Genomic DNA, 27,121 nt, shown 5'->3' with positions numbered 1-27,121 from the left:
GGGGCCAGTGATCGACCGTGAAAACCAAAACCTCACAGGGATCAAACACTAGATCGCGATCAACCTGTTGGACACCCCAGGTTTATACCATAGTGATGTGGTTTTGTGCAAATCAACCCTCCACTGTGTGGCCATGACTAATTTTGCTCTGCTCTGCAGGTCCTCACTGATTCCGTCCAAATATTCAATGACAGCGATGATCTTAGTGATGATGCTCAGCTTCTACTATTTCTCGCGCCATGTGAGTAGCCTGCTGGTCTCTCTCATTCCCAGAATCTGAAGGTCCATGACAGCAGCAACAGAACATAAGCAATGGTGTCCCCTTGGGATGTGTATAGAGTCCAGATGCTCCTGGACTCCAACTCCCATGAGCCTCAGCAGCATGGCCAAAGGATTGGGAATGCTGCGAGTTGTATTCCAACAACAGCTGGCAAGATAACCTTGCTACTCTCATATGCAAACTACTTCTCCATGTTCATTCATGTCCTTCCAGAGCATGAAGGGTGATGGGCAGATTTTACTCAGTTGTGTTGGGGAACCATATCCCATGGAAACAGTGGCACTCATCTGCCAGGGGCCAAAGCTGCTCTCTGCCTCACAGGCTGGCCCAGAAACTAGCATATTTTCCAAAAGCAAAAGTACCTGACACAAGTGTAGCTTTGGATCATCTAACTATAGTGGCAGATTGTCCTTATTAAGGTATCTTAAGGCGCAACCGAGATCGGACACCCCATGTTTATTTGAGGCCTTCCTGGGATGACTGTTTGGCAGGTGGAGAAGCTGGCCAGGACTTTATTCCTGTGGAAGATAGACGTTCACGACCAGAAGGAGCGGGTCTATGAGATGAGGCGCTGGAACGAGGCCTTGGTCACCAACATGCTGCCAGAGCACGTCGCTCGACACTTCCTTGGCTCCAAGAAGCGGGACGAGGTGAGCATCAGAAGGCGAGTGGCTTCAAGGATCAGCCAGGGAGAGGGTAGTTAAGGCTGTCTCTGTGTCAGAGACCAGGGAGAGCTTTCACCAGCCACAACAGATGGTTTTGGGCTAGATAGATAAATGCTGCGGCATTTGGAGCTTCCTGTGTTCATAGGTTGATTTCAGATTCCAAAAAAACCATCTGGCTGTTTGTTGTCCTCGGCCTCATCCAGCTGTGGTCTTCAGCTATTAAAGCAGCGTTTCCCAAACTTGGGTCTCCAGCTGTTTTTGGACTACAACTCCCATCATCCTTAACTGGCAATACCAGTGATGAGGGATGATGGGTATTGTAGTCCAAAAACAGCTAGACCTAGGTTTGGGAAACACTGTATTACCTACCTACGGGACCGTCTCTCCTGGTATGTCCCACGGAGGACCTTAGAGGCCACAGGGAGGTTAGGCTGGCCTCAACCAGAGCCAGGGCTTTTTCGGCTGTGGCCCCAATCTGGTGGAACTCTCTGTCACAAGAGACTAGGGCCCTACGGGACTTGATATCTTCCTGCAGGGCCTGCAAGACAGAGATGTTCCACCAGGCCTTTGGCCAAGGCACAGTCTGACCCCCTCCTTTGGTAATCCTCACAGAACTCTAGCCCAATGGTTGCTATTTAATTTGATTTGATTTGGAGTTGATTTTAGAATGAATTGGTTTTAGAATGCTGTGTTACTTTTATTGTTGTTAGCTGCTCTGAGCCCGGCTTCGGCTGGGGAGGGCGGGATATGAATAAAATATTATTATTATTATTATTTATTAAAGAAACGATTACAGATCTCATTCGTCCTTATCCCTGCCAGAAATCTCAGCATCCAATGAGTTTATTTGCAGATTTCACCACTGGTCAGATCTGTGTCCTCCCGGAGCTCATACAGATTTTAAGCAGGACTTCCAAAGTGTAGGGTATTCTCATCGTCTGCTATATCCACTAATGGTAACACCCAAATTGGCCGCGAGATCCTGGACTCTGTTTCTGCTTCCTTCCTCTCCTCCTTCCTTGCCCTCCTGTTCAGGAGCTATACAGCCAGTCTTACGATGAGATTGGTGTCATGTTTGCGTCACTCCCCAACTTTGCTGACTTCTACACAGAGGAGAGCATCAACAATGGTGGGATCGAGTGCCTGCGCTTTCTCAACGAGATCATCTCGGATTTTGACGCGGTGAGTCACCCCCAACCAGCAGCCAAGGCGGCTGGTTGGCCAGTTTGCTGTAAGGGAGTCAGGAAAGGGAGGAATTGTATGATGTGGTCTTGAATGTCTTAGCTTGTGTTTTCCTTTATGGCATTCCTGCTAAGGAACTTTACAATTCCAAATAAAAGAACCAGTAAGTAGCCATGGTTCTGTAAGGTACAAAAACTAATGCAGCAAACCAGCAGCATTTCCTCGGGCTGATGATCCATCATGGAACCATAGAATTGTAGAGTTGGAAGGGGACCCCCCCAAAGGTCATCCAGACCAACCCCCTGCAATGCTGAAATCTAAGCTAAAGTGTCCGTGACAAATGGCCGTACAACCGCTGCTTAAAAACCTCCAAGGAGGGAGAGCCCACTGCCTTCTGAGGGAGTCCGTCTCCCTGTTGAACAGCTTTTCCTGTCAGAAAGTTCTTCCTATTATTATTATTATTATTATTATTATTATTATTATTACCATTAATTATTATTTATTAAATTTATATACTGCCCTTCATCCGTAGATCTCAGGGCGGTTCACAACATAGACTATTAAAAAAACACAAAATACAGTGGTACTTCGGTTCTCAAACGTCTCCATTGACGAACGTTTTGGAACCCGAATGCCAAAAACCCGGAAGTAAATGCTTCTGTTTTCCAACGCTCCTCAAAAGTTGAACAGCTTCTCCTGCGTGTTTTTCAATTTTCTCAGTTGAATATGTTGACAGCCCTTTGCGCCTCGGTTTTTGAACATTTCGGACCTTCTGGAATGGATTACGTTTGAGAACCGAGGTACCACTGTACATAATTGAACAAAAATAAACCAATAACCGCGCTGCCCCCCATTGCTTAGTCAGAATCTCTTTTCTTGCCATTTGAATCCGTTGGTTCAAGTCCCCTCTGAAGCAGCAGAAAACAAACTGGCTCCCTCTTCCATGGGAGAACCGTTCAGGCATTTGAAGGTGGCTCTCATATCACCTCTTGGTCTTCTCTTCCCCAGTCTAAACATTCCCAAATTCCCCCACTGTTTCTCATGAGGCCTGTGTCAGCATCGCCCTTGAGCCAGTGTCACCAACTGGACTCATGCACTTCAACCCCGACTGGGCTAGGCGAGCTGGGTAGCACTTCCAGAGACCACCAGGTCAAAGTGCTGTGGACTCACAGCTCAAAGTTGTGAGCACCGGATTCACTTCCACAATACAGTCGTCGCACAGCAGAGTATAGCAGAGTCTAGCAGTGTATACACGACTCGGAGAGCAGCTCTGTAGAATATCTTCTTTTATTCTATAACTACAACTATGATACAAAACTATATACAGAGCTAAATAGGTCTAAAAATAAATGACTGCTACACTGAGTGTCTGCAGCTGCTCTTAGCAGCAACCTTATCTCTACACACGATCTCTAACACTCAGTCTCTCTCTCTCTCCGACACACTGACTTGGTGCTGGAGCTGAATAAGTAGAAAGCAGCACACTGCTCCTCCTCTCTGGAGAATCAGCAGATTCGTCAGGAGATTCTTGGATATGGGAGGGGTGAAATCTCCTCAGCTTGGGTCCCAGACACTTTGCGCATGCACCTGGTGCATTATGTGCTTGCTGGAGTGGGGCGGCGCGTTATTTGCTTGGTAGGGAATATGTGTATCAGCCCCTCTATCAAGGGAAGGGGATCATTAGCCAAGAAGGAGGGCAGACTGGCCCTAGAGTCCCACTGTTTCCAACCAACCCCACAGCAACCGCTGATTTCCTGACCTCTATAGTAATCACGATTTTTTTTTGGGGGGGGGTGCGTGTGCTTTTTGTCCCTTGATTCCCACAGCTCCTGGATGACCCTCAGTTCCGGTGCATCACCAAGATAAAAACCATTGGCAGCACCTACATGGCAGCTTCTGGAGTGACCCCAGACGTCAACACCAATGGCTACAACAATGCTGTTAAGGTAAACGAAAGAGAAGGGGAAAGTTTGCACAGCTATGGGGAGGAAGTGAATAGAAAAGCTTATTTCAACAGCTGATGAGAGTTGCGGTCTAAAACATCCAGAAGGCACCATATTAGCAAAGGTTACAATAACAAGGGGACGTGGGTAGCGCTGTGGTCTAAACCACTGAGCCTCTTGGGCTTGCTGATCAGAAGGTGGGCAGTTCGAATTCCCGCAACGGGGTGAGCTCCCATTGCTCGGTCCCAGCTCCTGCCTACCTAGCAGTTTGAAAGCACGCCAGTGCAAGTAGATAAATAGGTACCTCTCCGGCGGGAAGGTAAACGGCGTTTCTGTACGCTCTGGTTTCCGTCACGGTGTATTGTTGCACCAGGAGTGGTTTAGTCCCGCTGGCCACATGACCTGGAAAACTGTCTGTGGACAAACGCCAGCTCCCTCGGCCTGAAAGCGAGATGAGCACTGCAACCCCATAGTCGCTTTGGACTGGACTTAACCATCCCAGGGGTCCTTTACCTTTAGCTTTTTACACTAACCAGGGGAACTCCTGAGTATGGCCCACTAGGTTTGTGTAACAAGCACTGCAGCATGTCAAATCCTTCTCTAGAGCCTGAATGAGAGAGACTTGACCATTGCTCCTCTGTTTCAAGTGACAGAGCTCTGAGAAGGAACTGGGAAATGTTAGATATGGGAGCTTATGAAAGAGAGAGGAGTCACGGGTTCTGCTCATTCAATGCTCGAAAAAGACTTTTTGCATCCATTTCAGAATTAACAAATGGGCTTCGGTTAAGGTGCAGAATATTAGGAATAAAGAAAGAGCATTAGTGTTCAATAAATAAAATTTGGCTGTATTCATTCCCTTTGGAGATGTGCAAAGTAGTTAATTGTGTTAGCAAGAATAGAGGATCTATTGCTCAGGAGGCTTGTGAAGTAGTTTGGAGTGGAGTTGTGCCTCCCTGGGGGACCTAATCCTGTCTGCTTTCCTTCCTTTGCCCGGCTCAGAAGGAAGATCTTTCGGAAAAGGAGCGCTGGCAGCACTTGGCAGATCTTGCGGACTTCGCCCTGGCCATGAAGGAGACCCTGATGAACATCAACTATCAGTCCTTCAATAACTTCATGCTGAGAATAGGCAAGTGGAAGATTTCGGCAGAGCCTAAAGAACGCGGATAGACGTTTTTCTCAGCTGTATCAGACACAGAGTCCTTCACAGACATTTGCTGACAGGAGAGCCAGGACAAACAATAACGCTGAATAGGTTTACGGAATTTACTGCTGCAAGACGCAGCGGTGGCATCGGGCTCAGGTGGTTTTAAAGAGAGATTGGGCAGATTCATGGAGAGGGGAGGTCCATCAGTGGCCCTAAGCCTCAGTACCAAAATAGAGGCTTTCGGGCAGTATACTTTGACATGTTGCTGGCAGAGGAAGCGTGGGAGTGGTCATCTGGGAATTGGATATCGGCTTCCCTGAGGTATCTTGGTTTGTTTTGGCAAGGGGGTTCTTGCGTTCTCCAGCCTCCTCTTATTTTGGCCCTGCACACTGGGGCAAAGACTTTTAGAAGTACGCACTTATAATTTGAACAGAGAGCCAGTGTGTTGTAGTGGCTAGAGGGTTGGACTAGAATTTTGGAGAGCGAGGTTCAGATCCCCACTTGGCCGTGAAGTTCACTGGGTGACAGTGGGGGCCAGTCTAGCCTGCCTCTCAGACTAGCCTGCCTTACAGGGTTGTTGTGGGGATTAAATGAGGGGGTGGGGAAAACCATGTACGCCACCTTGAGTTCCCTGGAGACGAAGGTGTGAGGTATAGAAGAAATACATAAATAATAAACAAGTACATTTTCTCTCTCTCTCTCTCATGGCTTTGGCAGGCATGAATAAGGGGGCAGTGCTTGCGGGGGTCATTGGTGCCCGCAAACCTCACTATGATATTTGGGGGAACACAGTGAACGTGGCCAGCCGAATGGAGTCCACAGGCGTCATGGGGAATATTCAGGTGAGGAGGGTTGTGAAGGGTTGCGGTGCTGGGAATGAGAGTGACTCACAGAAAACTTCCAAGGAAGCCCTAGGTTCTCCAAAATATTAGTTGAAAAGCCACACCTTGTTAGCGCATTTAGAGGAGAGGAAGCCAGCCACACTTTGCATTTTGCACAAACCACCCTTTCCGCCTAAACTGCCGTCACAGCTCCCAGGAGCCTCAGAGCAGTGCAGAGTCAAAACAGCCCAGGGACCCTGAATTCAAGGGGTTATTGAAGTCTATGCCTGTATTTATCTCTTGACCCTCTTCCCATCTTTAGGAGCATAACTGGGAAAGCAAGGCTGAAAATTTCAGATTCCTTGCTCACTGTTTAATTGTGTGCTTTGTGGATTGTGTGATCAAATCACATGTGTCAGAGCTGCCTCTAGGTCCCAGCTCACAGAGGACCAACGCTAGGCTGTAGTAATGTACAAAAGTCTTTATTGAAGTTCAGTTTCCATTTCAAAGCCACAGCGTGCAGCCCTACGTCTTAAACCCTAGATCGGCGAAGTCCCGTCTGAGTCTCCTCCCCTCTGACACCAGTTTAAGATCCTAGCCCTGCTCCACCTTTTCCGCTGCTCTCTCCTCCTCTGGGTCCTCCTGCCCGCTGGGGCATTGCCCTTTCTGGACTCTTCCGACGCTGAGTCGCTTAGCTCCTCCCCCTCCCTCCGGCGGGCTTTAGGACCCGGTTCCCAATCCTTATTCTCTGCTGTCCCGCGCTCCTGTACATTTGAACTTGCCTCTCGCGCCAGCCCAGTGACCTTTCTCCTAACCGTTACAGTACTTCAGTCACTGCTTCCCTCTTCCGGGACACTGGCCGGATCTGACCTCTCCTCCGTTGTCCGACTTTCTGATGGAGGCGTGGTCAGCCCTGCCTTATCTTCTCTCCCTGGTGGGGAATGCACTGGCCCCGATCCTTGGGACTCTTCCCCCCCACTCTGCTCTGGTGGGGAAGCTGGTCCTGATTTCCAGCTACTGCTCTGGGAGTCCCTGCTGCCCCCTTGCTCCTGGGGCATTCCCCTTGGGAACCCCCTACCCCTGGCCACTGGCGCCCCCTTCTGTGAATCTTCCGATTCGCTGGAGAGGCTCATGGAATCCCTCGGTCCACTGTCCTCTTCTCCTACGCTCCCCTCGGATTCTTCCCCTTCGCTCTCCATCTCCTCTCTTCCCTGTGCCTCTGCTCCTGAGCTCCTGACAACATGGCATTTCCAGATCTCACATTGCCCTTTGCATGGGATTGCCCTCCAGGAGATGTTTTCTCTTTCTGGCTGCTGTTGGTGGTGGCAACATCTAAGCCCAAGCAACCCAGCTCCCCAGCAGAACATACCGCTTCCTGCCCATTCTCATTCTGTCAATCTGATGTCTCATCAGTACAAGACAGGATGGGGCGAAGCAGCCAACCTGCTGCCCTGCAGATGTTTTGGGCGCCTCTTGCCATACCTGGTCATTGGCTCGACCGATGCAGTTTGGAGTCCCCTCGACATCAGATTGTGGGAGGGAGCTTTGCAAGGTTGGTCCTGCCTGATGGTTGCATCCATACCTTCTCCCTCCTCTTTTCCAGGTGGTGGAGGAAACCCACTTCATTCTGAAGGAGTACGGGTTCCGCTTTGTGCGCCGAGGGCACATCTTCGTCAAGGGCAAAGGAGACCTCTTGACCTACTTCATGAAAGGCCGCGAGAAACAAGGATCCTTTGTCAACGGCTCTTGCGTAACTTTGCCTCACCAGGTGGTCGACAGCTCATGATACCTCTTGGGCCTCGCATGCGTCCGTTGCGGGAAAGGGTGGGTGCCTCTTGCACTGCCCAAGGAGGCGCAGTTCTTGGCACCCCCTACTCCGGGCGGGAGACTGATATACACACCACTAACACCATTAGATTTACAGGAAACCACCCCTCCCCTTGCCTGTTCCTTTCTTCTTGGAGGGTTATTATTTGTAAAGGGGCTCCCTCTGACAGCAGTGCCTGCCTTTGCCTCGTGACGTCGACTGCGGAGGAGTAAGGAGGGGTCGGTGGGAGGAATTCCTGTCTCTTGCACAAACACACAGGCTCTTGCACATTTGGGTCTGGAAGCAGGAGTAGAATTTCCAGTGCAGCATCGCTTGAGTAGGATCAACCTTGGCTACGTTAACTTTTTCTAGTCCAAGAAAGGGGCAGGGGATGTGGTCTTAATTTTCCACGTGCCTGGCCTCTGCATAGAGCTTTCTGCTGAAACAAATGCCAACTCAGGGTGGGTATTATGGCAAGCAGGCTGGGCTAGAAAGCCAAATGAGATTCGCGGTCGGGTCGTTCGTTCGTTACCTTTGGAGCTCACCTTTTGCCACAAAACCACTGTAGGTAAGTAGGAGGAAAAAAGGGGGGGGGGGAGAGAGCAAGTGCAATCTATTTCTTTTGAGACTAAGAAGATGTCCTATTTCAGATATATTATATATATAAATATATATATATATATAAATGATACAGATTAACTTTATATTTTTAATTGCGTCTTAATTCTGAGAGTGAGGTGGCTCTTTCAAGCCACAACTTGCATCTTTTTTCTGCCCTCACCTCTACTGATGCTGTAAAAGAGAGAGATTTATATAGCCTGGCCCAAGACTGTTTTTACACCTTCATCCGATTGTTAAGTTGAAATACAACCTGTAATTATTTCTCTAGTTTCTCAAATAGAATCAGTTTGGTTTTAAAGTTACAAGGTGTCTTGTTTCGTCTTTGTTGGGGGTGGGGTGGGAGCGAAAACGCTCAGTTTCCTTGCGCAGAGTCCACAGAGATGCCGTTATACCACAAGCAGATAAGTGGACAGTGTGGAGTTTGGCTGGATGGCTGAACTGGCTCCAGAGTGGTGGACATTTGAGAATACCAGCTTTCATTTAAAGAACAGGTCTCCACGTCTCAAAATGAAGTCTAAGAGTGACAATATGTGGTTGTTTTTTTTTGAAAAGCAAACCATTCTGAGCAGGAGCAAGCAGGTGGAGTGGGTGTCAGTGTTAGAGAGGCCCTTCTGACACTATCCTTGCAGTGTTGAGCTCAGGAGCCTGATGGGAAAATGTTTTCTTCCACAATTAGTGGAAGGTCTCAGGCAGTGAGGATATGCAGTACATTGCTTGCCTATTCCTCCTGTTGCAGAAGTTAGAAAGTGCAACTATTTGAATGCAGAATCCCCTTATCCAGTTACAGATAGGTAGCCGTGTTGGTCTGCCATAGTCAAAACAAAATAAAAAAATTCCTTCCAGTAGCACCTTAAAGACCAACTAAGTTAGTTCTTGGTATGAGCTTTTGTGTGCATGCACACGAAAGCTCATACCAAGAACTAACTTAGTTGGTCTTTAAGGTGCTACTGGAAGTATTTCCCCCCCCCCCCCCTTATCCAGGTAACAGAGGGCAGTGGTGAAGGAGCCCTTGCTTCCAGTTGCTTTGCAGATGGGATCCTGCAGACTCAGTAATGGAAGACGTCTGACGGCGATAAAGACACCAGCTCCTGAAACTGAGGCAAATGCCTCTGCCTTCTGCTGAAGACATACAGGGGTGCTTATCCTATTCCAAGATAGCCCTCCTAGATCAAGCCAGTGGCCTATCTTGTTCGGTATCCTGTTCCGTCTCAAAAGCAGGATGTGAGCACAATAGCCTCGCTCTTCCCATTTGTGATTCCCAGCAACTGGCATTCAGAGGCAGACTGCATTATGCCCTAGCTTCTGTTAGTTATGAAATCACCTTAGTAAATCAGGCTTACTATTACATGGCTGGAGTTCTGTTAAGGGTGCTCTTGTGGAAAAATCCATGTCCCAAAGTTTTTTAAGTCTGTGGTGTCCTCCACACCACGTCCAAGATGTTCCTTGGGAGCAGGACGGACTCTGTACAGAAGGAACATACCAGCACCCAGCTGGAAGGTACTGGCACAGGTCCAGCCAGCCAAGTCTCCACAGCACATGCCATGCTCTGATGTCTCACCTCTGAACAAATCAGAGAGGCATTAATGTGATAGATACAAGTGGGTAGCCGTGTTGGTCTGCCGTAGTCAAAACAAAATAAAAAAATTCCTTCCAGTAGCACCTTAGAGACCAACTAAGTTTGTCATTGGTATGAGCTTTCACTGTATCTGAAGAAGTGTGCATGCACACAAAAGCTCATACCAATGACAAACTTAGTTGGTCTCTAAGGTGCTACTGGAAGGAATTTTTTTTATTAATAAGGTGATGCGTGGAATCAGAGGGCTAGGAATCCTGAGCTCACCTGGCCCTTTGCTGCCCCAACATTTTGCTCAGTGTCACCTGCCCTACCCTTCCTCCCACCTCTGTTATGTCCACCAGTGCTAACTTTTGCTAAAAAACACACCCATGGCCTGATTGGAATTCAAGCCGCTACCAGCCAACTGCTACTTATTAAAGAGCCTGCTGAAGCAGCCACTAGCACTAACAAGTTAATTTTATTTAACCAACTTATTTCTAGCAAATATATTAGTGCCAGTATTATGAAACAGAATACCAAGCTAGTTAACTCTGGGATGTGACACGACTTTAAGAGTGGAATAATAACAAAAAGCCAACTAGCATGCAGAAATGGGAAGATTGAGACATACTCTTAGGGAAGCTGCTCAAGTGAGTGATGTTTGTCCAGCTTCAAGATGAGATTGCATGAAATTGTTTATTTGAGTTCGGTTACAGGCCCAAAACAGCCTTGGTTTCCCTGATGGCAAAACTAATAGAGACTAGATGCTTAACAGGAGGGGGGGGGGGGAAGGCAGCAAAATATTAGAGCTTAACTATTGGCCTTTTATAAAGAGCAATATAAGATTGATATCAGTAAGCACATATGCTACAGATTCTTGTATATCCTCACCAGTGAAGTACACATTACTGTCCATGTGACCAATTAATTTGCTTTTGAACGTATTATAAAAGTAGAAACATTTAATTTTTTTTAAAAAAGGAAACTCATTTTAAGGTTCTCCACGTAGTTCCAGCTGCTTTTGCATGGTTGGCAGCTGTTTTGGAGATGGTCAGTGGCCAAAAAGCTTCCTCGCGCCTTGCATTAAAAATTGCAGCATCGAAACACTCTAGCCGGCCTCAAAATACAAGAAAAGAGCTGCTTCCCGTGTGAATCCTGCCACGTGAACCCGCTTTGGCCCCTTTCATGGGAAGAATATGGGATGGAATTGACTCCCACATGCCACAGAAAGCACAAAGGCTGAAAGTGAAAAAAAACCTGCCACGCCCATAACTGGATTAGCAGCATCTAGCAGAATCTTTTGCCGGTAGCTGCTTCCATCACACTTCAATAACGCACACCACTTTAGAGGTGCACACTTTTCTCACTGGTCTAGCAGAGAAACTCCAAACAGCCAGCTTCTTAGAAGGCATCTTTTCAGTAACACAGGGAGCAGGTTTTCTGTGTAGGGCCGATCTGCAGTACTTTGAAGTGACATTGCTGATAGGTAATTCACACTGCAGCAATCTCAGAGAGCCGTGCTGTCTTCGGAAGTCACGCCCGTGGAAGGGGCAGGCAAACCCGGTAAGGAAGATGGGCTCTGATTTTCTTCTGAGGTTGTGATGCAATGAAAAGCTTCATGAAGAGATTTCTCTTGGAACAGGGACAAATGAACTGCTGCCATGTCTAGCATAGAGGCTGGAGAATTTTCTGTTGAAGAAGAAAAAGCGGGTGGGAGGAAGAGTAGAGGGTTAATAATAATAATAATAATAATAATAATAATAATAATTTTTTATTTATACCCCGCCCTCCCCAGCCAAGGCCGGGCTCAGAGCGGCTTACAAGCAATAATAAAAACAAGATGAATGTTTACAAACTTAAAAACAAAAATAAAATACAACATTAAAATAATGGAACATTAAAATATTAAAATGTAGCCTCATCGCAGGAGGAGGTTACAGTACAAAACAGCCAGCCTCCCTCCCCAACACAACTTATTTCCTCCAGACTCTGGGGAAGTGACTTGGTTTTGTTGTTGTCCCAAATATCTACACATGGTGGAGAGAGAATATATCCCAAAAGGAGTTTCTCAACATGTCGTTTTCACAAGCTAATCTGGACTCTATAAGGATGGTTTCATTGGTTACATCATTAGCAGGAAAAGGCAACCTGCAACTACCTTTCTTTCTCTTTTTTGGGTTGCATGCATATTCCCTGGAGACCAAGGGCCATCCACTCATCCTCACAGCTTGTTCACACACTCATAAAAAGGGGGAATGTTTATCTTTTGCATTTAATGAAGTAAATGGCAGTATAGGGAAAGACAGCCAGGGGAACCTCACAAGGTGATAGTATTGTTTATTTCAAAAGCCCTAGCCTTCTACACTTACAGCAACATATCTTGAGTGTAAGAACTCTTCGGAAGAAGCAACTAAAACACAAACCCAGAAAATGTAATTCATGCAAATGTGTTGCGCTATTTAGGCACACTCTATATACTATTTCTAGGGACGTGGGTGGCGCTGTGGGTTAAACCGCAGAGCCTAGGACTTGCCGATCAGAAGGTCGGCGGTTCGAATCCCCGCAACGGGGTGAGCTCCCGTTGCTCGGTCCCTGCTCCTGCCCACCTAGCAGTTCCACAGCACGTCAAAGTGCAAGTAGATAAATAGGTACCGCTCCGGCGGGAAGGTAAACGGCATTTCCGTGCGCTGCTCCGGTTCGCCAGAAGCGGCTTAGTCATGCTGGCCACATGACCCGGAAGCTGTATGCCGGCTCCCTCGGCCAATAAAGCGAGACGAGTGCCGCAACCCCAGAGTCGGTCACGACTGGACCTAATGGTCAGGGGTCCCTTTACCTTTATATACTATTTCTGTGAGTTCTGCAGAGGACTGTTCAAAACGGGTGAGGAACCTGTGGGCCTTCACATGATGCTGGACTACATATCCTAGAACTCTGACCACTGGCCAGGCTATTAGGAGTTTGTAGTATTTGAAGATTCACCTCTTTGGTTCTTTTTTGCACAATCAAATCCTAGCTTAATACATCAAGATATCCACGAGCTTTTTACAGGTGTAGACAGACTCTTTGCCTCGCCTTTCATGTGAGCATTGAAGCTCAGCCTTCACTTCCGATTCTGTGCAGAGGAACCCTGTGCCTTATGTTGGAGGTTGGGCTTCCATGATCCCCTCGTATCTGCATCTCCCTATTCTGTCTCATTGCCCATAGAAACCGCCTGCTCCTCTGTAACTTTTGCTCTGCCAAGTGCCAAGTCCTCTTCTGAAGAAGATTCCTCCAGCAGGGGCATGAACAATATCTTAAGAGGTGTGCACTTTTGAACCGTTCAGTCCACCATCTTGATTCAAAATGGTGTCCGCCAATATCCAAATATAGACTAAAATCCTCTCTTTCATCTCAGGGACCATGCCAATTTGGGCAACGATTACCTTCAGAGGTGCCCAAATAAGTGGCATTTGGAATGGTTCAGTCTGCCATCTTGAATCAATATAGCGCCAGACGATATTCAAAAGTAGACAAAAACTGGAACCAAATTGGGCGATGGTATTCTAAGCTGCTTTCGGACGCATAGAGAATAGACGGACAGGCAGAGGGAGACTGACAAACAACTTTCTAAAGTATATAGTAGATTACCAACCCCAAGCTGCAGTTCTCTCACCTTTACATGCAACAGTGACCTCGGTTGGGAAGGCACTCATAGGATCTCCATAAGTTAGTTTTGCTGTGAATGGGAAAGTCTGATCTTCTCCTGCCACACCATAGTTAAACTTAAGTAGGTTGTATAAGGAATTCCCCTGCAAATGTCCTTCAAGGAAAGCAGCAAAACGCTCCTGCAAGTAAGGAGAGGCAACTGTAAAACCACTAAGATCTGTAGGAAAAGCTCAGCTCTGCATGCAGCACCCTGGTTGTCGTCAAAGGTCAACCACTGTAAAAAAACCACATACCGCTTTCCCAAATGTGTGGATGGATAAGTTTGTTCTAAAGCACCAGCCTGCCTTATTCAGAGGTTATCCAGCCTCACAGGAAAAGTTTGTGCCGGATTTGGAAATGCAATTCAAATTACAGCTCTTATTCCAAGTTGTTGTTGTTGTTTGGGGGTGGGGGAGAAAGTAAAGAGAGAATGGGGTTTCAATCTCGCTCCCTGGCTTAATCCTGACCAGAGGTGTTGGACAAAACAATCTTGTGTTGGCTACAACTGTTCTCCTTCTGGGGGAAGATGCACTGAGTCCCACACTCAAAATCCAGCTTTTTTCCTGGGCTGCCACTGAGCAAGTTGGGACGGTGTGTTGCTAGGCTCCCCTGTTGCATGCATCTTGCTTGATCCAACTGGATGGTTTTACTCAACTGGCCTTCAATCACAGAGGAAACCTTTTGCTCCCATTTCTGTGGGCGTGAGGGATAATCCACAGAGCGGCTAACAACAGGTGTGGGCTGCAGGCAAATGAATGCAGCTGAATCAGTGACTGTTTGGTGGATTCCAACCCCATGGGTGGCACCCAACTAACTCATTCTGCCAGTGCAAGAATGCAACTTCCCACCCATTGTGCATTCCCTGCACCTTCCCCAAATCGGCTGCAGAGTCTTGAGATAATCCACAGAACAAATTTAGGGGGCATGGAAGGAGGGGGGTGGAGTTCCACTACGCAAGCGGAAATCCTTGAAATGATGGAGCATGTTGGCTGGATACTGCCCCATGTCCTTTATGAGAGAAAACAAAGCTACAGAGAGAAGAACCTAGGCTTTCCCCCTGCAGCCAGCAGTGTATCACTTTGAAGATCATGGCCTTTAGCAGGATCTCTATTATTATTGCATTAAGTATTGCACAGAGCTCTGTGGGGCAGATCAGGCCAAAGCTTACGGTACTTGTCCAAGGCCACCCAGTGGCCAGCTTGCATAGTGCATATTAAGAGTGTCTAAAGCAGGCTTGTGCAGAGCTTCTCCGAGGCCTTGTTAGAATACAGTTTGAAACTCAAAAAAGCAATCGGCTCTTGGCGGGGTCCCTGGCCAGCTTAGACCTCTGAGGCCCAGGGTAAGAGGCTTGCCTCTCTTCTCTGCATGGGCCTTGTCCGAAGACACTGTCCACGCCCAAGCTCACGTGGAAGGGGGTCAGTGGGCCAACGCAAAATCAGTAATATTTACCCATTTAAAACAGAATTTTTAAAAAGTTCAGTTATATTAAGTGTCTGTTAAACATAATCAGTTTGAAAACAACATCTTTTGTAATCTAAGCACACATATCCTTGTCTGTAATCATGCTTTTAAAACTGAATGCATGACAACGAAGCATGACCTGAAATCTGTTTTCTAAAAAATGGAAGTGCAATTTTGAGGTCAGTTATTATACGGATTGCTTATTTATCATGAATCGTAGTCATTATTGTGCAAAATATGAACCTGTCAACCAAACACAAGGACCGTTTACTTTCCATGTAATGGAAAAAAGCCTTTTCTGACTAGCAAGTAGCAGGCAGTGTTTCTGCAAAGTTCTAGGTCCTTGGTATCCATGTATGATCTTGCTCAGGGCTTTTACAGAGAGCCAAACCAAACAGAAATAATTAATTTTTGGTTATTGTATTTTTAATGTGTTCTGGGGTTTTTTCATTTTCATTTTTCATTTTCTCATCTTAAAAAAATGGAAATCACAATTCCTCCCCTAAATTCTGCTGTGCTAAAATCCTGTGGGTTGCCCTATGATTTACATGGTTTGAAACACAAACTGTACCAGCAACTGGCCAGGAGCCCATGGCCTTGACTCCTCATGGTGGAAGCAGCAAGAAGCCTTCAAGGCAAAGCAGAGTTTTGAGACGACAGCAGCTCCACCCACCCTGACCTTCAGTAATGCTCTCCCTTTTGACCGATCGCTCAATTACAGTGAACAGACAGTGCAGCTGAATAAAAATCTTGCTTCCCATTTCACACGCATAGACTCTGGAGTGCACACATAGGGTCTCTCCTACCTGTAACTGATCTGCCTGGAATTTTCTCCCAGCGTAAGCGTTCAGGTGGTTTGAGAGCACAGACAAGAAGCGCTTGATGTCTGTCTGCAGATGCTTGCGAGCGATGTGCTCCAAGGGGATGAAGGGTGGCACCGAGTGGCGCAGGATCCGGACTGGCTGGCGTATGTGGAGGTCCAGGTAATAAGAGTCCAGGTAGGTGTCTTCAAAGGCAGTGCTGATGCACAGACAGACTCCTTGCTTGGTCAGCTTCCCACTGAGGCCTAGGAAAAAACATCCTTACTCCGTATTGCGACAAATCAGATTTACAAAAGCAGGAGTATTTAGACTGCTCCTTTACAGTGTGGAGGAGCATCAGATGACAAACAGTTTCCAGCCTCCTCTAATATTGTGCCAATTTATTTCTTATTTTTGATCCTGGCACGTGGTTTCATGAAACTTCCAGGGTGCCCAACTACTGTTTGCTTCTGCTTGGTCCCAAGCTTTCTCTTCCCTTTTAGGCCTTCTAGACTCAAAGGCCTTGTGATTGGAAAAGAATGAAGGAACTTGCACCCTCAGGTGCTCAGGATCACCCCCAATGTTTGGGATACATAAGAAGCAGTCCTAAGAGGAGAATGAAGCACACAAACAGCTAATATAAAAAAGGATATTAAGCTATATTACAAAAATAGCAGACTGTGAAATATCAATGAATCCCAGAAATACGCTTTTAAATTATTTGGAAGAATTATTGAAATGGGAGTTATTTTGATCCCAGTAAAATGTCAATAATTATTTATAGAAATAAACATATTTATCCTGTGTCCGAATGGTTTTTGGAATTTGGGATGTTGCTATTATGTATGTTAATTTATTATAGCCATACAAGAGAGATATAATGAATGAGAATAAGCTCACAGACAAACAAGTCATTTCTATAATGAAAAATCTGAAGAGAGCGTAAGATGCTTTTCATTAGAACTAAAAGCTTTCCTTCTCCCCCTTTCCTTTATTTGTTATTTATGGTGCGATGAATGCCTATTTCACCAACACTTTTTGTATACAGTGGTGCCCCGCAAGACGAACGCCTCGCAAGACGGAAAACCCGCTAGACGAAAGGGTTTTCCGTTTTGGAGGCGCTTCGCAAAACGAATTTCCCTATGGGCTTGCTTCGCAAGACGAAAATGTCTTGCGAGTTCCTGCAGGTTTTTTCCCCTTTCCCCCCCCTTTTCCTAAGCCCTAAGCCGCTTATCAGCTGATCCGCTAAAAGCCGCTAAACCGCTAATAGCGCTAAGCTGTCAATGGGCTTGCTTCGCAAGACGAAAAGACCGCTATACGAAGAACCTCACGGAACGGATTAATTTTGTCTTGCGAGGCACCACTGTACTTTTTACATTTACAATAAAAACTAATAAAAAAGGTCGACACAAGTAGGGGACTAAAAGGGATGCACCACCCCACAACCTCTGTGTTCTGCAGCAGAGGTGCCAAATGCTGAATTAAGTCATTAGAGCAAAAAAGACAGAGACCTGGGGGAGACTCCACCCAGCAAAGCCCTAGCCTAGCAGCATACAACTGAGGAGATTACCTGTCAGACGAAAGACGTGCAGTAACTCCTTTGCGCTCTCAGTCTTCCACTCCAGAAGGACTTGTTGAATCTCTGTAGCCTTAGAAGTCAGAGGACCACTTTGGGTTTTGTCTTTGACTCCAGCAATCTACAAAAGACCACAAGCTCAGGTGTTATTAGGTGGCATGTCTGGCACCACAAGCAGAAACCAGTTCAAGTGCTGTTGAAGATGTATGAACCTGGACATCTCTAACTGCGAAAAGGCACCACAGCAGATGCTTTAGGATTTCTAGAAAGATTTCTTACGCATACCCAATTTCCTTAAGGGTTAAGACAAGAATGTTATGTTGCTTAAATAAATATAAGCAACTGTTCTGACTTGATCGTACGGTATTTAATTTTCGCACATTTCCCCACTTGTGCATGCAACCGTGTGCTGCCATAGGCTTAAACTTCATAAGACAGAACCACTGAGGTTCACGGTGCACTTTGCACCTACTTGAGAACGACACACTTCCAATTTGGCCCTCAGCAAATCTCTTTGACGCCTCAGTTCCTTGATCCTTGCTTTCATTCTGTCCACATTCTCCTCATGTTCTCTCTTTTCCCTTTGTTTCTTGCGGGCAGAAGCTTCCAGCGTTTCCAGGTGGGAAAAGATACCTGCAAAGAACCACAATGCAGGTCGATGGCAGCAGCATCCATTTGTTTCTACTGCAGAGATAATAACCAAAGTATATTTGCATATTTGGTGCACTGGACAAATGCAAAACTTGCCATTAAATTCACCTCGTGAGAAATTAACTTCTCTAATTTTAAGTTAAGACTGGAAGAAGAGCCTGCTGGATCAGGCCAAATGAGGCCCATATAGTTCAGCACCTTGTTGTTATGATAGCTAAACAGATGACCATTATGGGAATCCCACAAACAGGATCCAAGCATGAGAGCCCTTTCTCCCCTCCTGTCGCTTCCAGAAACTGGTATTTAGAAGCATTGCCACCTCCAATCCGTGGGATAAATCAGCCTCATATAAACAACATGTGCAGGTGGGTTGTGCTCTGCCCTCCACAGTCAAGGCAGTAATGCTCCTGAGCACCAGTTGCCGGCCTGATCCGGCTGCAGGGCGGCTCTTACAATTCTTCTCTGGTTTTCCTCAGCCATATCAGTGACTAGAAGACACACCTCTTGCGTCCCACCCCACCTGTGTGTGGCTTATTTATGTAATTTGTCCTCTATTTGATTGCAAAACAAACCAAGAAACCACAAAAAGAAATAAAAACAATAAAATTATCAACAATAATATTTTCATACCCTACCCATTAAGAAAAATTGACATCCATGATGTAAAACTTTCAAACTTTTTAAATAGTTATAGCTACCTTTCTATAGAGATACATATATACAGTGGTACCTCGGGTTACATACGCTTCAGGTTTCATACACTTCAGGTTACACACTTCGCTAACCCAGAAATAGTGCTTCAGGTTAAGAACTTTGCTTCAGGATAAGAACAGAAATCGGGCTCTGGCGGCGCGGCAGCAGCAGGAGGCCCCATTAGTTAAAGTGGTGCTTCAGGTTAAGAACAGTTTCAGGTTAAGAACGGACCTCCGGAATGAATTAAGTACTTAATCTGAGGTACCACTGTATTTTTTAATTCAATTAACTTTTAATAGCTTTTTAATTTGTCTACTTACCTACCCTACCTATATAGTTTGAATTCTATTAACTTTTAATAGCTTTTTAAAATCTATCTATAGATTATACCCCCATCTTTCTGCCCAGACACTGAGGTCCAGCTCTGAGGGCCTTCTGGCGGTTCCCTCATTGCGAGAAGCCAAGTTACAGAGAACCAGGCAGAGGGCCTTCTCGGTGGTGGCACCTGCCCTGTGGAACTCCCTCCCACCAGATGTCAAAGAGAAAAACACCTACCAGACTTTTAGAAGACATCTGAAGGCAGCCCTGTTTAGCGAAGCTTTTAATGTTTAACAGACCACTGTATTTTAATACTCTGTTGGAAGCTGCCCAGAATAGCTGGGGAAACCCAGCCAGATGGGCGGGGTATTAATTAATTGTTGTTGTTTGTTGTTGTTGTTATAACAATAATAATAATAATAATAATAATAATAATAATATCTTTATTGTCATTGCCCCCTCTCAGGGACAACGAAATTTACTATATTGTATATTTATTATATACAATATATATTGAATTCTATTAATGTTTAGTAGCTTTTTAACCTATATGCACATATAGCTTTAATTCAATCAACGTATAATAGCTTTCTAATCTACCTACAGACCTACATAGTGAATTCTATTAGCGTTCAGTAGCTTTTAATCTATTTACCTGCCTACCTATATACCGCTATATTTTGAATTCTTTAAGCGTCCAGTGACTCCCCTTTGCCTTCAGCCTTTCCTCTTGGAGTCCCAGGCAAACACGCAGATCACGGCCTCTTTCCCCCGGTCGCGGCCCCCTCCTCACTCACCGCCGCTGCCTTCCATCCTCCGCCTCGCCGAGACCCGGCTTGCCGACCTGACAGGGTCACTCGAGCGCCTGCCTCGCCGGAAGAACAGGCCGCCGTCTCCTCGGCAACCGCCGCGTTCGAAAACCCCGCGCGACGCCCAGCGACGGAAGTGCGTCACGCGCTCGCGTGCGGGCGTGGGGCGTCCTCGACGCTGTCCCGCTTTCGAACGATAACCCTCAGAGCGGCCTCCTTCCGTTCGAGCCGGACTTTCCGTACAACAAGATGGCCGCCCTCTTGTGGAGATTTCCAACCCCCGTCCTGGCGTCCTTCGCTCTCTTTTTCCACTCCCAGAATTCCGTTCGCCGCCGTCTTATTGGCGGAGCCCGGACTTCCGGGAGCCGCGCGCCCCGCCTCCCCGGGGCAAGATGGCGGCGCGGGCGCTGGTTCAGTACGTGGTGCTGAGGGGGGACCTTCGGCGAGAGCCGCTCTCGTGGCCCCTGGGCGCCTCGGTGGCGCAGGCCTGCCACGCGGCCCTGGCCGTGGTGCACGCGCACTACCAGCACCCGGACACGGCGGCCTACCTGGCCCAGGGCGGCAGCATGAGGACCGTCGTGCTCGAGGTGAGGGGGCCGCGGGGGGGGGGAGGGGCTTGGCTTGTTTACGTATTTGTCGTTGTTTGGTGGCGCTGTGGGTAAAAGCCTCAGCGCCTAGGGCTTGCCGATCGAAAGGTCGGCGGTTCGAATCCCTGCGGCGGGGTGCGCTCCCGCTGCTCGGTCCCAGCGCCTGCCAACCTAGCAGTTCGAAAGCACCTCCGGGTGCAAGTAGATAAATAGGGACCGCTTACCAGCGGGAAGGTAAACGGCGTTTCCGTGTGCGGCTCTGGCTCGCCAGAGCAGCGATGTCACGCTGGCCACGTGACCCGGAAGTGTCTCCGGACAGCGCTGGCCCCTGGCCTCTTAAGTGAGATGGGCGCACAACCCCAGAGTCTGTCAAGACTGGCCCGTACGGGCAGGGGTACCTTTACCTTTACCTTTAGTCGCTTAGTCCTGTTCCAACTCTTCGTGGCCCCCTGGACCAGAGAACGCCAGGCACTCCTGTCTTCCACTGCCTCCCGCAGTTTGGTCAAACTCATGTTCGTACCTTCGAGAATACTGTCCCACCATCTTGTCCTCTGTCGTCCCCTTCTCCTTGTGCCCTCCATCTTTCCCAACGTCAGGGTCTTTTCCAGGGAGTCTTCTCTTCTCATGAGGTGGCCCAAGTCTTAGAGCCTCAGCTTCAGGATCTGTCCTTCCAGTGAGCACTCAGGGCTGATTTCCTTCAGAATGGAGAGGTTTGATCTTCTTGCAGTCCATGGGACTCTCAAGAGTCTCCTCCAGCACCAGAATTCAAAAGCATCAATTCTTCGGCGATCAGCCTTCTTTATGGTCCAGCTCTCACTTCCATACATCACTACTGGGAAAACCATAGCTTTTACTATACGGACCTTTGTCAGCAAGGTGATGTCTCTGCTTTTTAAGATACTGTCTAGGTTTGTCATTGCTTTTCTCCCAAGATGTGTATTATTATATCCCAAACCCTGCCTATCCGCATATTTGGAGCGGCAGGGAGTGCTTTGGAGAAGGGGAGAACCTGGTTGGAAGATGACCAGGAAACGCTGAGATTTCCTACCAGAAGTAAATTCCATGTTCACAAACGTGCTTCCTGTTGAGATTTATTTTGATTTATTTTTTGGCACTCTGCACTACTTGTTCTTTTCAGCGATTGGGATTGGACAGAATTTTTTTTTAATTTTTTTTTTTGCTTTTTAAGATCCTGTCTAGGATGCTGTTTATGTATTTAAGATGCTTTTTATGTATTTACATACCACCTTTTCCTCCCAAGGAGCTCAAGGTGGTCACGTGGTTCCCCATCCCAGTTCATTCTCACAACACCCCTGCAAGGTAGGCCAGGCTAAGAGGAGGTCACCCAGTGAGCTCCGTGACTGGGCGGGAATTCAAACCTCGGCCTTGGCCGCTTGGCTCATCAGAAGGACAACCCCCCCAGGGTAGTACTTCCCAGTGGTCAGAGATGGCTGAGGAGTTACAGCCAGCCGCATCTGGAGGGCTGTAGCCCCAGAGGGGGAGAGCAGCTGCCTTTGCATGCAGAAGGCCCCAGGTTCGGGCCCCACTGGCAACTCCAGGTAGGGCTGGGAGAGACTCTGCTGCTGGCTGGGTAAAGGTCAAGGGACCCCTGACCATTAGATCCAGTCGTGACCGACTCTGGGGTTGCGGCGCTCATCTCGCTTTATTGGCCGTGGGAGCCGGCGTACAGCTTCTGGGTCACGTAGCCAGCATGACTAAGCCGCTTCTGGCGAACCAGAGCAGCGCACAGGAATGCCGTTTACCTTCCCACTGGAGCGGTACCTATTTATCTACTTGCACTTTGACGTGCTTTTGAAATGCTAGGTTGGCAGGAGCAGGGACTCAGCAACGGGAGCTCACCCCGTTGTGGGGATTCGAACCGCCAACCTTCTGATCGGCAAGTCCTAGGCTCTATGGTTTAACCCACAGCGCCACCCGCGTCTACTGGCTAGTGTCGGCAATACCAAATTGGACATGCCAGTGGCCTGGCTTGATATGACGACCCTTCCTTGGTTCTTCAGTAAATGGGTGGGGGTTGTGTTGCTTTGTGCAGGACAGCTAGCCCACCAGTCTTCCAACTCAGCATTGGCCTGTGAGGGAAAGACCCAGAACGGCCAGTTAGTCTTCCTCTCCCCAATAACATGGCGTGGGGGTGGGTAACCTGTCTCTCATCCCTTTAGCCCCCTGTAATCAAGAGTCACTCCTGTGGCAACAGTATTAGAAACAGAGATATGGAAGCTAGGAGTTAAATGGGATCTTAAACCTAGGTTGTGGGTGCAACAACGGAATGTCCAGGTGCGCTTTTTTATAACAAGAATACAAAGCTGAAAATGAACTGCAGCTAAAATGTTGTGTTCATTTTTCACATGGTCTAGTCCTTCCTCTGCCCACCCCCTATATATTCTTAAAAGGGCCTCTTCTCCAGTCTTCAGAGTGTAGCTGGAAGTTGGGAGGCAGAAAACGGTCCTTCTTTCCTTTCACCCTGCAGTTTTAATCTGAAATCTTAGGCACGGTACTGCACCCAGAGCTCGCGCTAATGAAATTCCCTGTTGCAAAATGTGTTGAGAACCATGGGAGTTTCGAACACTGTGTGGCAAAGTGGAGGATTAGAGGGGAGCTCTAGCAGAGTGCTTTGGGACAACTCTTTTTCCAACAGCAGCTTGTCTGTTTCAGGGGGCATGCAGGAAGTAACAGTGCCAGAGAAGGCCTGCAGGTGAGTGGCAGAGGCTCAGTCTCAGGCATCTCCACATAGGGATGAGAAAAGACTCCTTGTCTGAAGTCTTTTGAAAGCTGCTGCCAGTCTGTGTGGACAATACTGAGCTAGATAGCCCACAGTATAAGGCAGCTTCTTGTGTTGGTGAAGGGCTGCAGCTCAGTGACAGTGTATCTGTTTTCCATACGGAAGGTCCAGCTTCAATCTCCAGGTAGGTCTGGGAGAGACTCCATGTCTGAAATCCTTGCAAGTCACTACCAGTCTGTGGACAATACTGAGCTAGTTGGACCAAGAGCTTCCTGTGTCTCTGCCATTGTGCTAAAGCTGAGGAGGGGGAACCTGCAGGCCTCCAGATATTGCTGGACTCCAACTTCCATCGTTCCTGCCCATAGGCCATACCTGCTAAAGCTGATAGGAACTGCAGTCCAGCAGCATCTGGTGGAAAGCCACAGGCTCCTAGTCTCTGCATTAGTAGAGCTCTCAGCTGATGCTGTTTATTTTATATTTTATAGTAAGTAAATTTCTTCTGGGATTCCTAGTTCTTCTGGTATTAAAAAGCAGAGGTGAACTAGACCTTCTGCTGTAACACTGTGGAAGCTACTGCAGTTCGGCATTGTTTTAATGTTGGGTGTTGTAGTAAGAATCTCATTTCCTTCCCCTGCCCACTTTTCTTTCCTTAGGCCCCAGATGAGTGTGCATTGACTGCATTAGCAGAGGTACTGCAGCAAAACAACATCGATCACAAAGTGTGGATTGAACAGCCAGAGAACATTGCCACTTGCATTGCCCTTCGCCCATACCCTAAGGAGCACGTACACCAGTACCTGAAGAAATTCAAACTGCTGAAATGATCTTATATATTTCTGGCCCTATTCAGGACTGGCCAAGAAAATCCAGTTCTCAGGTAGGCGCTTGTGGCCGAGAGTTTGTGGGCAATTTGCAGTACCATGGTGAAGTGCAATAACTGAATCAGGAAACATCTTTTCATTGCATGTTGCTGCTAATTGTGGTTTCAACTGATGTGCGTCTCTGCAGATGATTAAAGAAAGGTTTGTTGAGACTGATAAAGAGCTGGGGTTCTTTTATTTTAGCATAAAACACCTCTCTTATTTTAAGAAGAAACTCTTGATGCACACCTTGATCAATTTAAAGATGAAAAAACCAGAGGCAGGATTCTGGGTGACACTGATCTGTGCCTGCTAAAATATTCTTGGGGGTTTGAAAGCTGACAGCAGTATTCACGTTAGAGAGAAAAAATATAGGGCTGTGGGGGGGAATCTGTGGCCTCACAGGTGATGTTGCTGGCAGCGTAGCCAGTGGTCTGGGCTGGCTAGGAATTCCAACATCTGAAGCAGTGGGGGAGCTTACATGCCAACATCTTGAGGGTCAACTCGTATCATCATCCTTGACCTGCAGCCACGCTGGCTGGGGCAGAGGAAAGTTGGAGGCCTACCACAGTTGCAAGGCCACATGCCCCCCACTCTGTTTTATGTCTTGTTGCCTAGGAATTCCTTTTCCTTTATTAGCATTGTCGCCAAGATTGCACACATGGGAGGGGACAGCCAAGTAGATTGCTGTAAGGCAAAACGTGAGGTTATACTTGTCTCTTGGACTGATGCTATACTTTTATGAAAACAAAGCTTGCTCATTAACACTGATGGTTGTGCTAAGCTCAGAAGTGGGCTATCGAACAATGAAGGAGGCCATTTTTTTTTTGGGGGGGGGGTAAAGGCTTGGAAAATGGGTTGGGGTGGTTGCCTGCTTTTCACAAGTATGTAGGAATCTCAAAGGCCTTACTGGAATCTTAAAAAGTTTCTGACAGAATCACTCACCAAAGGTAACAAGTAAACTTAGCAGTATTCTTAGGGATTGCAAACTGGTTAAAAGAAGCCTTTGCCAACTTGCTTCTCTCCCGACTCTTTTGGATTGTAACACACATTGACCACAGTACTAGCTAACTTGTGTGAAGTCTGCAAACAGGACATGGGCACAACAACATTCTGCCCACCTGAGTCCCAGTAGCTGGTAATCAGGGGCATAATGCCTCCAACATTGGAGTCCAAAATCTGGAGGGCCGTGGAAGTATTTCAAGACAGAGCAAGTGAATAACACTGTTTCTTCACAGCAGGCCTTCAAGGCTGTGCTCCGTGTTCCACAACTGTGTGCAAGAACCCATTGTCCTCAAAATGCAGCACTCAGTCACTGTGGCTGCATATTTCTGAAGTGTCTTGGGCATATAATTAACCACCTGTTTCAGTCTGGCTGTGGAAATTCCTGGCCATGCAATACCTAGATTTGTTATTTGGGATTCTTAAGTTTAACTACTTAACTGTGTTTATAGCCTTGAAAAGGCACCAGAGCTGTGGCAGCTGGAATAGTTTGTTTCCGCTCCCCTTTTATTTCTGGGGAAGGTGGGGGTTCCTGATGTGCCGGACGAGTGCTGAAGCCCCACGCGTTCCTTGTTGTGGTCTGGGGGATAGGAGCTGCCAGGCTTTGAAACTGAGCAGCTACTTGGACCAAGCTGCTCCCTAGAATCTATTACAGAGCCAGGTAATAATGTAAGTAATAAATTGGACGTTACATTCAGCAACATCCAGCCCTCGAAGGTAAACGTCTGAATATATTGTTATATGCCGATGACATGGCTTTAATGGCACTCACCCGAAGAGGCTTACGCAGCATGTTGGAGGGGATCGCAGCCTACTGTTCCCATAACTCACTTAAGATAAACTATGACAAAACAAAAATTGTGGTGTTCACTAGAGCTCGCCACACTTTTAGACGAACATGTGATTGAACAGTGCCCTTTTTTTAAATATCTGGGTGTTACATTCCAGGCTACATCTAGTTGGTTAGCCCACTTTAAGGCTGTAAACATCCTAACACGAAGAACAATTGGTGTCCTGCTTAGTTTCTTCCATACCCGGGGAGGACAATTGGTGATCCCGGCATTAAGAGCTTTTGTTGGGAAAGTTATTCCCAGATGTTATATGGGATAGAACTCTGGGGGTGGAACCAGAGGCTGTTGGAACGGCTTGAAATTTTGCAAAATTATTATCTCAAGAGGATTCTAGGCCTTCCTCAAGGAACCCCAGCAGCTTTCTTGAGGGTGGAGGTTGGATTAGCCTCTGTGTCTGCCAGGGCCCACTTAAGATTCCTACGATTTTACATCAACCTTGCAAACACTTCAAACACCTTATTGGCCAAACAAGCCTTTGTATCTCTTCAAAAGAACACTACTTGGCGTCAAAACCTATCTGAGATCCTGGTTAGATACACCCTACCGGAGTTTAACACTCTTAAACTGTGGAGCCCGGACAAAGTTCGGGAATGGATCCTGGAGAGAGACGCCCTGTTAGACATCACAAAAATACAGAACCCACGGTCCTCCCACTGGTTTCCCTGACTGAAAACAGTCAAAATCTGCGCCAATTACTTGGCGAATATCACCAATCCCACCCTTCGGAGACCCTTCACCATGGCCCGTTTTCAAACCATTCCTACGGCCTATCTGTCAGGCAGATATGCAAAAATCCCAGTAGAGCAGCGTATATGTCCTTGTCATATGAGAACCAAAGAGGATCTCACACATTACATGTTGTATTGTCCCATCTATTCGGCCTTCAGGGATGCGATGTTACAAACTATTCCCATATCAATAGTCAACTCTGAGGACCAAGTAAAGTTTTTAGTGGTGGACGCTGATCCACGGATTTCTCACGTGGTAGCGGTTTTTGTGGTGAAGGCTATGAAAACTAGGGTACGGTTCCTGGATGAAATGGTGAGGTCCCTCCCATTGCTCTCCTAACCT

At 47.2% G+C, this 27,121-nt stretch overlaps 3 protein-coding genes across 4 annotated transcripts in view; 2 read left to right on the top strand and 1 right to left on the bottom strand.

Moving 5' to 3' along the window:
• ADCY3 (adenylate cyclase 3) overlaps positions 1-8,768 on the top strand; it is a 109,727-nt gene extending 100,959 nt beyond the window's left edge. The window contains exons 15-21 of the mRNA XM_079968514.1: positions 160-241; positions 772-930; positions 1,981-2,127; positions 3,954-4,073; positions 5,070-5,196; positions 5,932-6,056; positions 7,639-8,768. Of these exons, the coding sequence (XP_079824640.1) occupies positions 160-241; positions 772-930; positions 1,981-2,127; positions 3,954-4,073; positions 5,070-5,196; positions 5,932-6,056; positions 7,639-7,821 (943 nt within the window). The 3' untranslated portion in view covers positions 7,822-8,768. The remainder of the gene's footprint in view (positions 1-159; positions 242-771; positions 931-1,980; positions 2,128-3,953; positions 4,074-5,069; positions 5,197-5,931; positions 6,057-7,638) is intronic.
• A 2,053-nt stretch (positions 8,769-10,821) lies between these two features.
• CENPO (centromere protein O) lies at positions 10,822-20,029 on the bottom strand. 2 transcript variants are annotated; one of them, XM_079968976.1, is made up of 6 exons: positions 19,999-20,029; positions 18,012-18,172; positions 17,534-17,660; positions 15,970-16,229; positions 13,671-13,842; positions 10,822-11,707 (listed from the first exon to the last, which is right to left on the bottom strand). In XM_079968976.1, exons 1-6 carry the CDS (start codon positions 20,012-20,014, stop codon positions 11,526-11,528), a joined length of 918 nt encoding a protein of 305 aa, XP_079825102.1. In that variant the 5' UTR covers positions 20,015-20,029; the 3' UTR covers positions 10,822-11,525. The 2 variants fall into 2 exon arrangements, with proteins under 2 accessions (XP_079825102.1, XP_079825103.1); XM_079968977.1 differs by lacking the exon at positions 19,999-20,029 and adding an exon at positions 19,857-19,944.
• A 343-nt stretch (positions 20,030-20,372) lies between these two features.
• PTRHD1 (peptidyl-tRNA hydrolase domain containing 1) lies at positions 20,373-24,378 on the top strand. Its single transcript, XM_079969097.1, has 2 exons — positions 20,373-20,597; positions 23,991-24,378. Exons 1-2 carry the CDS (start codon positions 20,403-20,405, stop codon positions 24,159-24,161), a joined length of 366 nt encoding a protein of 121 aa, XP_079825223.1. The 5' UTR covers positions 20,373-20,402; the 3' UTR covers positions 24,162-24,378.
• The last annotated feature ends 2,743 nt before the right edge of the window (positions 24,379-27,121 follow it).

Source organism: Podarcis cretensis (genome assembly GCF_951804945.1).
Source record: "Podarcis cretensis genome assembly, chromosome: 3".
Lineage (NCBI taxonomy): Eukaryota > Metazoa > Chordata > Lepidosauria > Squamata > Lacertidae > Podarcis > Podarcis cretensis.
The sequence above is the reverse complement of the archived record's forward strand: the minus strand, read 5'-3'. Positions and strand labels throughout refer to the sequence as shown.

Coding starts and splice junctions, on each gene's coding strand:
- PTRHD1 (XM_079969097.1), top strand. CDS start 20,403: ATGGCGGCGCGGGCGCTGGTTCAGTACGTGGTGCTGAGGGGGGACCTT. Junction 20,598..23,990: donor TGAGGACCGTCGTGCTCGAG/GTGAGGGGGCCG, acceptor TTCTTTCCTTAG/GCCCCAGATGAGTGTGCATT.
- CENPO (XM_079968976.1), bottom strand. Junction 16,230..17,533: donor GCACGTCTTTCGTCTGACAG/GTAATCTCCTCA, acceptor GTTTTTTCCTAG/GCCTCAGTGGGAAGCTGACC. Junction 11,708..13,670: donor GGTCACTGTTGCATGTAAAG/GTGAGAGAACTG, acceptor CTTCTTCAACAG/AAAATTCTCCAGCCTCTATG.